Genomic DNA, 14,165 nt, shown 5'->3' on the forward strand with positions numbered 1-14,165 from the left:
TTCCTGTGTTCCAACTTGTGCCCATTGCCCCTTGTCCTGTCATTGGGCACCACTGAAAGAGCCTAGTCCCATCATCCTGACACCCACCCTTTAGATATTTATAGGTATTTATGAAATGCCCCCTCAGTCTTCTTTTCTTCAGGCTGAACAAACCCAAGTCTCTCAGCCTTTCCTCATAAGGGAGATGCTCACAGTCCCCTGATCATCTTGGTAGCTCTCCGATGGACTTGCTCAAGGAGTTCCACATCCTTCTTAAACTGGGGGCCCCAGAACTGAACACAGCACTCCAAAGGTGGTCTCACTAGGGTGGAGCAGAGGGGGAGGATGACCTCCCTCGCCCTGCTGGCCACACTCCTTTTAATGCAGCCCAGGATACCGTTGGCCTTCTTGGCCACAAGGGCACATTGTTGGCTCATGGTCAGCTTGTTGTCCACCAGCACTCCCACGTCCTTCTCAACAGAGCCACTTTCCTGTAGTTCAGCCCCCAGCCTGTACCGGTGCATGGGGTTGTTCCTCACCAGGTGCAGGACCTTGCACTTGCTCTTGTTGGATTTCATGAGGTTCCCCTCAGCCCAGCTCTCCAGCCTGTCCAGGTCTCGCTGAATGGCAGCACAGCCTTCTGGTGTATCAGCCGCTCCTCCCAGCTTGGTATCATCAGCAAACTTGCTGAGGGTGCGCTCTGTCCCTTTGTCCAGGTCATTGATGAATGTGTTGAACAGGACTGGACCCAGCACAGACCCCTGGGGAACATGCCTAGTTATGAGCCTCCATCCAGCTCATCATGACCCTCTGAGCTCTGTTGTTGAGACAGTTCTCTGTCCCCACCTCACTGTCCTCTCATCCAACCCACACTTCCTTAGCTCGCCTGTGAGGATGCTATGGGAGACAGTGTCAAATGCCTTACTGAAGTAGAGATAGACAACATCCACTGCTCTCCCTTCATCGACCCAGCCAGTCACGACATCATAGAAGGCTGTCAGGTTGGTCAAGTGTGATCTTCCCTTGGTGAATCCATGTTGACTTCTTTTGATAACCTTCTTTTCCTCTACATGCCTGGAGATGATCTCCAGGATGAACTGCTCCATCAACTTTCCAGGGATGGAGGTGAGGTTGACTGGCCTAGAGGTCCTAAGGTCCTCCTCCTTGCCCTTTCTGTCCCCGGTGTGTCACCTCTACCCTGCCTCAGAAGTACTGTCATCAAGTCCTCAGACCTGCCGTCCTAAACTAACCATTGTTGCTCAAAAAATAATTTGGAAGCATTTCTTGTCATATAATCTATAGATATTGAGGTTTTACATTAAGAACTTCCAGTCACATGAAAAGATGGCAACAGAAATACTTTCCTAGGGCAGCAGATTTGACGGCGAATAGCACATGAAATGCCCAAATGCTTGGACTGCTTGATCCAGTTTTGAGCCCCCTGGGAGTTTCTGGAAAAATGTCTGTTTAAACAATTAGTAGTTCCACATCTTGAGTCAAGATTTGCTGTTCATTGGCGCCATGAATTTGGGAGCCTGGCTTTGCCAGAGTAGAAGTTTTGCAGATTGTGAGACAGTCACCGTTTTACAGGACCCATCAGTACAAGAATGCTTTCCTTTCACACTTCACAACCAACACTGAAAAAAATTCACAAGGGCAGTTAGCAAGACAAACTTCTGCACATAGTTCTCCATCTGCTTGATGCCAACAAGGAATGGAAACCTACAAGGATAAAAAAATTGGGAGACATCCAGGAGAAAGTGAATTCAGTTTTTCTCCCTTATTCCCTATTAGTGTCCTAACACATCATGCCTGTTCCAGCAGTCACATTTGTTTCAGCCTTTGATGTATTGATCTGGAGATGATGAGTTAAAAAAAAATAATGGCATATAAATTATTTTACTCCTTGTAGGAAGATAATTAAAAGCCAGTTTACTCCTTGAAGCTTTACAGCAATCAAAATATCTTTACAAAATGTCTGCTGTGAGTGGAATTGTGGACCGTTAGATCCCACATGCAGTCACAAAAGCAAAAATTGTGACCAATATCACAGATGCATTTCTTTGGTCAAATAACAAAGCTCAGGCTCCTAGGTGATGCATACATGTACTTGCATATACTGACCAGAAAATTATGAATTAATCCACTGGTAAGAATAACAACAGGCAAACCTTGATTGAGCAATAGTGTTATAGGCAGGAAAAAAGACGTCAGCTATGTATTAATTTGTTCAGTTTTATGCAGAAACCTTAAAGGCATTCAAGAATCACATAACCAAACTATGACAATTTGCATTTCAAGAGAAGATTATGATAAACACAAACATCTTCTGTATGAAAACGTGAAATGCTTTGTAATTTTTGATCTGCATAATAAGCCAAATATTGTGATATACATGAACAACAAATCTAAGTCAGAAACACTTCGCACCGTATCTGAGACTATTACAAATATACAACGCCTATTAGCAGTATTTTTCCTCGACAGTTCCCACATTTAATAACCCTGTTCTTTTGTAACACACATTACAAAATTTGGGGAAAAAAAAACCCAAAAACCTTCCACAGTATTGGATTAATTTCCATAATAATCTGCACACAATAGCAAGGACAAACAGCTCCTTTGCCCAGTCTGGTTTTAGTAACACATTTGAGCATAGAACCCAAGGATCTTCCTTGGCAGAAGCAGCAGATGAATTGGTCAATATAGGGAAAAAAAAACCCAGACAACTCAGTAACTAACTCTTAGGAACTCTGGCCACCTATATCCTTAGTTCCTGGGAGGCAGATGTTCTGCTGGTATTGGTTGCTGCTTCAGTTTTTGCTGCATCTTCAGCAAAGATTAGTCATTGCAGACGGAGAGGGATCAACAGGGGGGGTTTAATGCTGGAGAAAGGTACTGTCGCATCGTTTTATTTGCTGAAGAAACACTGCCCACTCTTGCCTTGTACAATACTTACACCATTACAAACAATGCAGTCTTTAGGTAGTTCTTTCCTGGAATTCAGATGTGAAAGGCTGAGGTGGGTGGGGGGCTGGGGTGGGGAGGAATCTTCCGAATTGTTTTGAAGCTAATACAGTATCGGGAAATATGTACAAAACAAATATATACAAATATAAACATCATGTGGATATGGAGATATTTACAAACAAGCCACAAGACTTAGCAATCCTTTTAAGGCATGATGTATTTATTGGAACTGTTTTCCATCAGCAGAATAATTAGGAAACTTTGGGTTTGTAGTTCAAATTCAAGAATATGCTCTAAGTATTAAATTTTAACTACCATTACATAGTAATATTAATGTTGTATTGACTAGTGTGTGGTATTTATTATTTGCAGATAGATGGCTAAAAATAACTCAAGAGGAACAAGAGACCTTAGTGATTTGTTTAATATGTGAGTGTATTTTGTGATGTGCTAAAGATAATAAATAGCTAATAGCATACATACAGAATTTGGATTTAATGAGAATCTGGTTATCTGGCAACACTACCTACGTTGTTTCAATGTGGCAACAGAAAAAAAAAAAAGTAAAGGGAGCCTGTACCAGTAAATCCAGTTATTAAAATCTTGTCCTTACAATAAGCCAAAGCTGAAGACTGAAGTCTGTTTGGCTTTCACTGAGACAGCTTCAACAGAAGCTTGACCTTGTGATCTCAGAGACAAGATTTGACTTAATTTGTCAGTTTCTACCTACAAAATTCTGAGTAATAGTATTACCTGTTAATTAAAGCAGTATATAAAGAAAACAAATACATAATTGCGTTTGTGTCAAAATTCAGTTTCTCTTTATTCAAGGTGGTGAAGAGACCAGGGGGAAAGGGTGTGGAGGCCAAGAGAGCCATGCCATGCAAAGCCATGCGGCTGAACAGAGAGAGGTGCAAACAGTTACTTACAAATGTTTTAGCAATGTGTCTGGCATGTTTGATTCTATGTTTGGTTTGTCATTGATTTCTTTGAGGTAATTCTAACCCTTAACAAACTACTACTGAGAACCCAAATGACATTTCTCAAAAGGTATTAAGTTTAGGTAACAGTCATCTAGAAGTGAAACTGTTCTTCAGTACTTCAGTAAAGGCCACAAATCCCTTTTAAACACCACAGTGGGCAGACCTAGATGCCTACATTTTAATTTTTATTGAGATCCCCTTCTCTAATTGCATATACATTTGAAATAAAAACTAATGTATCTATTCTGCCATCTTGTTGAAAAAATATGCATATTGCAATACGGAATGAGGCACAGCAGATTGGACATCCCGAACAACATTTCTACATCGTGTAGAAAGCTACACAATGGTGTAAGTCTAAATACCTTTCTCCTCACCCCAGGCTGGCTTATAGTTAAAACAGAGAACTGATTTCTGCCAAGAAATGGTAAAAATCCATTCACGACTGTATGGAGAAAGCATAAGGAAAAAAAACAAAGGAAAAAGATAAAATTTTCTGAGTAGAAAAAGGGAACCATAGAAAATCACATTGTCATTCCAAATGGAGATGAGGGCACTGGGGGAAAGGTTCCATGTTGACTTTTGAGCACTTCCAGCATTTTAGTTCTTGTGCTAAGGCTTTTAGTTAGCAGAGAAGACCAAAGTATTTTTATACTCTATAGGAAAAATGCAATTTGGGGGCAATTGTTGTGTTTCCCAAAATATGAGCTTAACCACAGACATGCACATTTAAAATAAATCCTTCAACATTAACGGTTAAATTGCTCAAATATTACTGAAGAGCCAGGTGAGATTTGAGAATCAGGGGTTTCTTGGCAAAATAAATGTAAGATAGTTAAGAACTAGAGATAATAATAATTGAAATAGAGGCTCTGTGAAAATATTCTGAATAGCGTAAATTGAAAAGTTACACAAATGGGAATGTACAAAGTACTTGCAAGAGGTACTAGTAGTGAAAGTTGCAGCAGACATTCAGTAAATACTAGGGATAGAAAGAGAGAGGAGGCGACAACACAGTAATCAAGAATCAAAATCATGATGAGGCTATTAATTGAACTATCATGCCTAAGATGAAAAGTGATAGATTAAAAACATAGAGATACAGAATGGTACTCAGTGCACCTAATAACACTACTTATCTAAGGCAAAGTATTCGATTAGTTTGGCATGATTATAACCTGAGTGAATACTCTTGGTACGTGCTTGGTGTACAAACAAGTGGAGTAACACAGTCATTGTCATAGTCTGGAATTCTCTTATGGTCTTTTGATTCAATTTATAATTTTGGGGAAAAATTACAACATTACATGTATTTTGTAACCTGCTAAATGGTTACACAACACCAAAGACAAGACTTAGAGTAAATTAAAGAACTGCAATTGTAGGTTAGCATGCTAGTCATTTTAGATTTTAGAGTAATGTAACAATTTGGTTATCTCAAGCACCACCAGCAGTGTCAGAATTAAGTCCTGTAGCTATACACGTTCCAGACAATTTTTTGGGAATGATATTTTGGCAGCAGGTACTTTCTAAATATACCAGATATTTTGAAGACTTCGATATGGGAACTTACGGCAACCTTCATGTAACACTGTACTGTTTCCTGTACTTTTTATATCAACTGCAGCAAACTACTATGACTGCTGCATCTAAGAAAGAAGCAGAAGTGCACAGAGTCAGACTCTCCCTATTAAAGTTCTGCTGTCTGCATATGAAACAAAAACGTTTCACTGGGTAAGAAAAGTTGATAAAAGCAACTGTGAAATATTATATTTATTATTTAATATAAATTTGACTTTATTAGTCACTTGCTTAGCACACAACACTATGTAATCCAAGGCATTTATTTTTGGTATGCAACAGTGCACTTATAACCCCATAAACTCCTTAAGTTGCAAGACTGTTAATAAATTTTATTTAAAATAATAGGCTTTAATTAATAATTTTAGTGCAGAGATATATTAATTCTCCCCATTATCCATTTCTGTAAACTGTTATACTTTTTGTGAATATTAATAGAGGTGCTGCAATGTTTCCTTGAGTAGAATATAAAAAAGGTTTACACTAAAAGTGATACTGTATTGTAAATTCATTGTGACCTGGTCCATTCATTTACAAGAAGAAAATAATGTTGTTAACTAAGCAGCCACTCCTTTGATCATCTAAATTAGACTTCCCTGGTCAGTAGCCTCCTTTTTCGAATTTGATTTGTAAGACTAGTGATTATTAAGTTAACGCTTCCTTTGATGAAATTTGAATTTCAACACAGCCTCAATTCATACGAAAACTAAGACAGAAACTAAGTATTGATTTTCAGAATCAAATAGAAATGGAAATATTTGCTCTGAACAGTATCATACGAATTATTCCAGACTTCAATTCCAATGGTTAAACAAATTCATGTTACACTGTATTTATAAAAAATGAAATCTGGAATCCCTACCTTAAAAAAAAAGAAACCAAATAAAACAAGCCAAAACTTGGCAGAATCTTTTTCATCACTAGATTATTTTGTTTAACTTGTCATCTGTTTTTGTGATACAGCCATAGAACTGTTGTGACCATAATAAACAATTTCATAAATCTTCCTTCCCTCCTGTTTTCACTTTTGTTGCTTATACTCAAATAGTTCTGCTTGTGAAATAAGAATTGAAAGGTAGCTGTTTAGTGTTCTTTGTATCTTGGTGCTTCTCCTTCTCCATTCATTACAGCTTTGGCTGGTTCTCTCTCACTTCTTCCAGTTTAGAAAGGATCCACTGTGTGAAGGAAAAGGGAAAAAAAAATGAAATGTTTCCTTAGCAGAAACATACAAAGCAGCTGAAAATTAGACTGGGTTGACCAGACACTTTACTACCTGCTCTTTTCCTAACAGAGTTTTAACAATGCTCAAAATTCTACTGTAGATTATATACTCCTGATTTTCTCACATGAAAACTGAGGCATTTAAGTACCAATATATGACACTGAATATCACAGCTAATTAAACTGGCTAAGGTTGATATTTAAATTTCCCGGTCTGTATTTCAATGAATAATATTTAAAAAAAATAGATGACACCATCATTTCACTCACATCATTATTAATGCTCTGCATTATTCTACAACTCTAGACAAATATCACAGATGACAACAGAGAAGCAAGGATAATAAAAGACAGAAGACAAGAATAGATTGCAGCAATGTGATAATACAGTTGTTATGAAAGAAGCTTTCTTAACTATATTTGGGTTCCTCTCAGGAATTTCAAATTCACACATTTGCCAAACATGGAAGGGAAATTAGTTTCCCAAGAGTCAAAAAAACCCCAACAAACCAAAAACCCAAAAAAGCCAGCAAAAAAGGGGCAGTGACATGGAAATCTAGGGTAGGAGATGAGATTATACAAAGGGATTGCCATGAGAAAGCTGCATGTTTTCAAGGAAGATGAGTGGACTATTACAAATCAGATTCTGTTACCGGATCCAGCTCTATGTTACAGATCTTTAGAATCCCCTCATCATCACAAGCTCACCCCGCAAGGAAACCAGAGCTTCCATTCAGCAGGATGCTGAAGGTTTGAAAGAAGAATTGGCTGTTCAAGAAAATACTGTTCACATCAGAATATGGCACTTCTCACAGATGGAACCACCTTGTAGTGTCCACTAGACTGACAAGGGGAAAAATGTTCACAAAGCCATGTCACTGAAATGACCTCATTATCTTTTTACTACGAAGGGTGCAAGTTTCATTTTCACTATTCCTAAAATACTTCCCTCAGTGCCGCCTCTCTCTGTGCACAAGCACAACTGCCACATTTGCAGAAGTGAGCTGTAAGCTAAACTAAGTGACTCTGAAAGACTTACTTTCTATAGGATAGCCCCTAAGGACATGATGGCAATTTCTGAATGAATCTCTTAAGTATTCCTTCTCCAAGACAAGGCTCCATTCCTTACCAAGCCTGTCTTACATTGACCTTTCCCCTCATATTCGCATTCCTGTTTGTTTTTTGAGGTTCACAGGCCTTTCCAGGAAAATACACAAACCAACAGTTTTGTGAAAAGTGCACAAAACTCTTTCAGCTTTCTTTTCCTTGCTTAAGACTCACAGCATATGTAATACGATGCATTAATTCGATTTTTGGTATTGTTCCTGATTTAGCTGGGGCGTGGATGGGATTCCCTTCCCACACAGACTACTGGAACTCAACACTGCCCGTGGCCCACCAACCAAAGAGAGCTCAGTACCTCCAAAGAGCACAGACAAGTCAGATTCAGCATGGGGCCCTCAAATACCTTGACAGTATTTTTAATGCTTTTTGAGGTAAGAGTCAAAAGGTATCACTCAGCTGCGGTTAGAAACTACCTTCATAAAGACATAAGCAACTTAAACTGATGAGAAGATGCAAAAGCAACTGGTGAGAAGATACAACTTCCACAGACCGTTTTAAAGAGTAATCCCAGATCCCACTGGTGTGGGACCAGACCCACAAGACTAACTTATTGTTTGTGAGAATACAAGCTATGCTAATAAAAACAAGGCAGAACTTTTGCAATCCAGCTACCTGATAGCTCTGGCAGCAGACCTGAACTGCTCCTACTCACTGCTGTAGTGAAAACTAGTGATATCAAAATGAAGCGATCACATAGAATATGTGGATAATAGTATTATTTCAATATATAAAAAAACCTATTTGTGTTTCTATTAGGGATTTTTTTTCATTCTTCAACCAAAACTGTATTTTATGGAACAGAGGAATGGCACACTCCCCACCCACCCCCAGTAAAATTTACAAATTTACAAATACTGATTGTTCTATTACATTGTACTATTTTAATTCACATTCTTGATTGCTTAGTTTTTTGTTAGCAGTACTGTTAAATCAGCTGTTAAACAGACAGTTATAATTCCAAAGATTTATGTAAGAAAAACTTTGGTGTTGGAATAGAGTGTTTTTGGAATTCAGTACTGAGTAGATCGTTACCATTTCCATCTGTGTATGGCTGTGTGGAAATACAGAATTTTAAATATACATAGTAATTTCAGGTTAAGCATATCTCTGTTTCACTTTTTAAGCCAAATTTAGCACAGTATATTTGTAATAGTATTTTGACTTTACCTTAGCATCCTCTGGACTTTTAAAATTAATAATTTTTCCAAATTCTTTGGCATGGAACACAGACTTAACTCGTTCCTAAAAAAAAAAAATCAGTAATTCAAAATCTAAGTTAGTTTCTTCAAACTTTATGACTAAGAAGTTATTTACCATTAAGGCAACTATGTGGTTCACACACCAACATGTACCCATTACACTAATCTGAGTATCCACGCACCTTGAGAAACTTCATTTTCTGCATAAAAGCACAGTGGAACACTGGAAATACAGCAATAACAGACTTCCCTTTTTACCACGGAGTCCCTGCAGACTGGACTATAAAAGTGTGTGGGGACGGAAGGGAGATAATGGAGCATGTGGGGTAACAAAATCCAATACTCCCTAAGGCTGTAATTTTTTGTTCTCCTTCAAGTCATTACCTGAGTGGACATTCCACCCACACTGACTTGCACGAAGTGGTCTCAGGTACTGAAAATAGCAACTTAGGCTTCAGAACTAAAACATAAGCAGTGCTTTGCAAAATAGAGTTTTCAACCATAGATTTCAATAAAGACCATACTGCAGATATGCGATCGGACTCTGAAATGACTGCTGTATAGGGGTAAAGATGGGTATGCTATTCAGCACTGTCTTAAATGGCAGAAACTCTAAGAATTATTTAATCCTGTATAAGTTCACTTGCTGTTAGAAATCCAGTTTGGAGGACTTCAAACCAATATAGCTCTGCCTTTCATGATCTCTGCAATAGAAACAATCTGAGTGAAAAGCTGAATGACTTCGTACACTGTCAAGACTGTCCTGACAACCAAGATGCGTAATTACACACATGAAGCTTATTAAAAACAGAAAAAACCAAAACACTGGCAGGTAAATTTACTGACTGAAATTAGATTCAGCTACCATCTCAACAAGAATTTGAGAATATTGGGTTTTTTTAAAGAAACTCTGCCTCTGTAAGTATACTCAGTCATCAGCGGTCATCTTCCTCCTTATGCCCTTTGCCAAGTTTTGGAATTTTTTTAAAGGAAAAATTGCAATTGAGCGCAACATTGTTCAACTTGCATTGAAAGGGATAAGCACATGCCATTAGAGTTTTTATGAAGATATTATACTTCTGAAGAATTCCATTACTAGCAAGCGCAAAAACAATCCTTGAGGCACAGCACATGAAAATGTATTGCTCTTATATATTTGAATCTTTGGGATTGCAACAAGGTAGACTTCCACGCATTGGCATTTTTCCACAGTGCCAGAATACGTAATAAAAGTATTCTGCAACTTTCTGAGAGAGTTTTTTGTATCACCATTTTCCAAACTATGAATATACCATGAACTGGTGCATACCAACAAAAAATTTGCAGGGCTCAAGGAATAATTTAATCTGCAAAAGCCAAGTCACCATTCTGCTTCGAACAGTCAGGAGCTAGTTATATGAGGCGTTTGCCCACGCCAAATTTCAACTCCCTTCTCTGCGTGCCTCTCAGCTAGAAGAGAGATCAAGAATTTAAAGGAAAGAGATAAGAAGTTCAAAGTTCAATTTTATAAAGAGTAACACAAAAAGAAAACAAACCATGATGAGGTTAACGTACCTTGGCTTCAATGCGTAACCTTCTGCCGTCAACAATGAATGGTTCTTTGGTAAATTCGTCGTAAGTATATTGCCATTCACATGTCAGCTGTCCAAATGTCCCTTTTGTCACGAACAGCACACCACTGGACACCAGAAAGTAAAATTAATAATTTTAAAATTAATGTAAAAACACTTAAAAGTTACCAAGTTACCCTAGCTCTAGTGAAGTCATTAATTGTTCCAAAATAGTTCTCATCTCATGATACATAACAACCATATAGCATACTTTCCAGAAAAGTGAATTCTGAACCTTCCCCTAACTTACTTAATATTGTGTTTCACTGCAAAACTGTAATGCTACTTCTAGCTGTATTTCTACGAAAAGTTGTACAGACTTTTTATTTGAGAAGGATGCCTGATATTCCAGTGTTAACATTATTGACTCTGTTCCTGTATTATCCTTGTTTCCTTCAGTATGCTAATTTATAAGTCAATCCTACAGTTCCACTGACTTCAACCTAACCAGATTTGTAACCAGCCTTTCACAGATAAAGAAACCATGAAACCAACATCCCTTTTCTCTCCTTAAACAGAGGAATTACTATGGCACTCAAACCAACATACTCTTGTGCTGAGCAGTGTTCAATCTTGTTGAACAAGATTATTAACAGCACAATAAGCAAGCCTTCCCCATTATTTTATCTACACACATAACAACAGGCATGTCAAAGTGCAGTTACTGATCAAAAATTACCAAGGCGTGCACATTTTGATGATAGTTCTAAGTACTCGTTATTCAGCATCAAAACTGTTTACCTTTTTGTTACCATTAGCAGGTCTGTACTGTTGACCATCGCATGTGCAATATATCTGAGTTTTGCAAATCTTCCATTTTCGATTTTCTAAAAGAGATGAAAGTTTTATAGCCTTGAATATGCTTGTATAAATTCATGTACTAATTTTGTGCTTAAAAGGTATTTATTCCCCAAAAGTATGAATTAAACAAAACACATAGCACATACTTTTAAATAAAAGGCTACTTTCATAAAGTCAGAATATGACTAACAGATCTGTGACAGCTAATGTTTATAATTACATAGAACCGTTTGGTTGCTGTTAATGCAGCTATGCAAATAAAAAACAATTTTAACCAAAACTGGCAAGGAACAATATAATTTCTCAAAACATTTCAAGACTCAGTTTTCTACATATTTTTAGTACACGCTGAACCTCTGCTGAGACAACAAAAGAAATAAGGAATCATTCCTTAAGTGATGTCAAGTCACCTCCAAAACATTAGAGTAATTAACTCTGGGAGTAAATCTATACTTAATCATATAAAAGAACCCACTATCATGTAGACAGTGGGACTTAATAATGCACTCGATGTAACGCTTAGCATTTCTGCATATTCTTTCCTGAACTTACTTAATATTTTCCTAAAATTGCCACAAACATTGTAGTGGAATATTCTTTAATGGGTGATAAATTTAAAATATTGATGCCAGCAGATTAATAATTTTAAAAAACAGATGCTCTGTAACTTTAACATGACTTGGCAACCATTGGATTTCTGACTCTCTGAGCAATCCATGATTAAATTAGTGATGGAATTAAGACTGCTGCCTCTTAGTTGGGAATAGCGACATGACTGCTTGCATACTTCCCGTTTGTTAGAAATTGGAAGCAGAGATAGATTAGTATAAACCAGTATGATTCAATAAACCCTTAACTACAAACATATTGCTTCAGATACGTAGGCCAATATTTAAAAACATGTTGGTTAGTTCTCAATGCAGTCAAAACAGCAAAGCCATTTAATGAGTATTAATTGCTACTGTAAAGTGAAGGACATTGAATTAGGCATACCCTACAACTTCAAATCTGGCCGCATGGATAACTTTGCTTTCCCAAACGGATATTTTAAAATGATGCCTTCCCTCAAAGATGTTGATTCTTTAGAGACTAAAAAGCAATAACATTTGAGTAACAGGTTCCCCAAAGAGAGCTTTCCAGAAACCACTCAGAAAGTTCGCATTATTTCTTCTCCCCAACTCTGTTGGGCTACAAAATCACAACTATTGATCATGGGCCTACCTACATATGTCACTGCTTGAATTAACTTCTGCAAGAGCTAGTGAAGAATAGCATAAGAAATGAGGAATTAAGGGCTCAGAAAACAGTTTTTTAAAATTATTTTTTGAAAGTCCTTATTCAGGCTTTGTCTAGGGGTTGACATGCCTCCGATTTGAGTCTCTCCCTGCCTCTCATACGAAATAGGAGCTTGGACCTAAAAAACTAAGTAACCAAAAACCCTTCTCCCGAGGCAGCCTCTACAACATTCCAGCACTCAACATGTTGGATGGTGAGAAGACAGAAGAGGCATCATGGATAGGGTACCTGACCCAAATACAAGGCTACCAGTCTAGTTCCACGTCCTTACAGATTTTCAGCATTAGTGGCCTGGCAAGAAACAGAGGGAAAGGGAGGAGAAGGCTGACAAGAACTTATATTAAAAACGTGTGGGGAAAGAGCAACAGTGGTTTAGAAGAGGTAACAAATACACATTGTTCCATTTAAATCAGCAAGACTCTGTGTGACAATGCCAGCAATTAATCTTGCTGACCAAACATGTTATAAATATTGCAAAGTATGACCAGTATCTCTCTTCTATTAAAAGCAATTATGTGGGAGAAGCATTTAGCGATTTAGCCTTATTAGGGTGGAGAGGATGTCTAGCCTTCCCCCTGCATCAAAGATGATAACTTTCTTATGCTTTGCATAGCACTGAGGTAAGGCTAGAGTGGGACTTCAGAAAGCACGGTTACCTCTTTGTGTCATCAGCCTGCTAGTTAATTTTCAAAAGCCATGCCAACCCACTGTAATTTACTCAGTTTACTGATAATGAATTGAGAATTATGAAAACTATTATGGAAGTACAATGCTTAACTACCACACAGGTTGCAATCCTAAACAAAACCTATTTAAGTGTCCACCAAACTCCAGAAAAAGTATTTAATTCTACTAAGATTCAAAAACAAGGGATTTGCTCAGTAGAAAAATATTGTTTGCACGTGGTAAGTGCTGAGCTAACTACTCCTTATTGTTAGGTGTGAGTTAGGTGTGAGTCAAAGATCATAAACTCAAGTTATCTGTGGTCTATATTTTTGTAAACAACAGGCGTTAATTGGAAAGTAAAGCACAAGAAAACGCTGCACAGTCGATTTGCAAAGGTAACACCTGTATCTATGCCAACGCTGAGCAGCAACTACTTTAGTAGTAATTTTCTGCCTTTAGATTTTTCTACCCTCATTTACAATCTTCATCTCTTTTAGCATTAGGCTTGCACCTGTTCATTAGGAAATACATCACAGAGGGATGCGCCGATTTACTGCTGATAATTCTTATAGCAAGATCACTACAGTGCTCTGCTACCAAAGTGGCCTATACAACTCAAACATAAAAGGATATATAATTGATCCCTCAATATAGATGCATAAATATGTTTTTTAAACTTCAGAGTATTCAGCAATTAAATGTTTGGAGAAAGACAGTGACTTGGATCACTGTGT

The 14,165-nt window shown here is 37.7% G+C and overlaps 1 protein-coding gene across 1 annotated transcript in view; it reads right to left on the reverse strand.

Annotated features, from left to right (window-relative positions):
* Positions 1 to 5,687: 5,687 nt before the first annotated feature.
* Positions 5,688 to 14,165, reverse strand: part of VPS13A (vacuolar protein sorting 13 homolog A) — a 110,714-nt gene continuing 102,236 nt past the window's right edge. The window contains exons 69-72 of the mRNA XM_075078464.1: positions 11,410 to 11,495; positions 10,613 to 10,736; positions 9,027 to 9,101; positions 5,688 to 6,688 (exon numbers count right to left, since the gene is read on the reverse strand). Coding sequence (XP_074934565.1) covers positions 6,638 to 6,688; positions 9,027 to 9,101; positions 10,613 to 10,736; positions 11,410 to 11,495 — 336 coding nt within the window. The 3' untranslated portion in view covers positions 5,688 to 6,637. The remainder of the gene's footprint in view (positions 6,689 to 9,026; positions 9,102 to 10,612; positions 10,737 to 11,409; positions 11,496 to 14,165) is intronic.

This window comes from Phalacrocorax aristotelis, chromosome Z (assembly GCF_949628215.1).
Source record: "Phalacrocorax aristotelis chromosome Z, bGulAri2.1, whole genome shotgun sequence".
Lineage (NCBI taxonomy): Eukaryota > Metazoa > Chordata > Aves > Suliformes > Phalacrocoracidae > Phalacrocorax > Phalacrocorax aristotelis.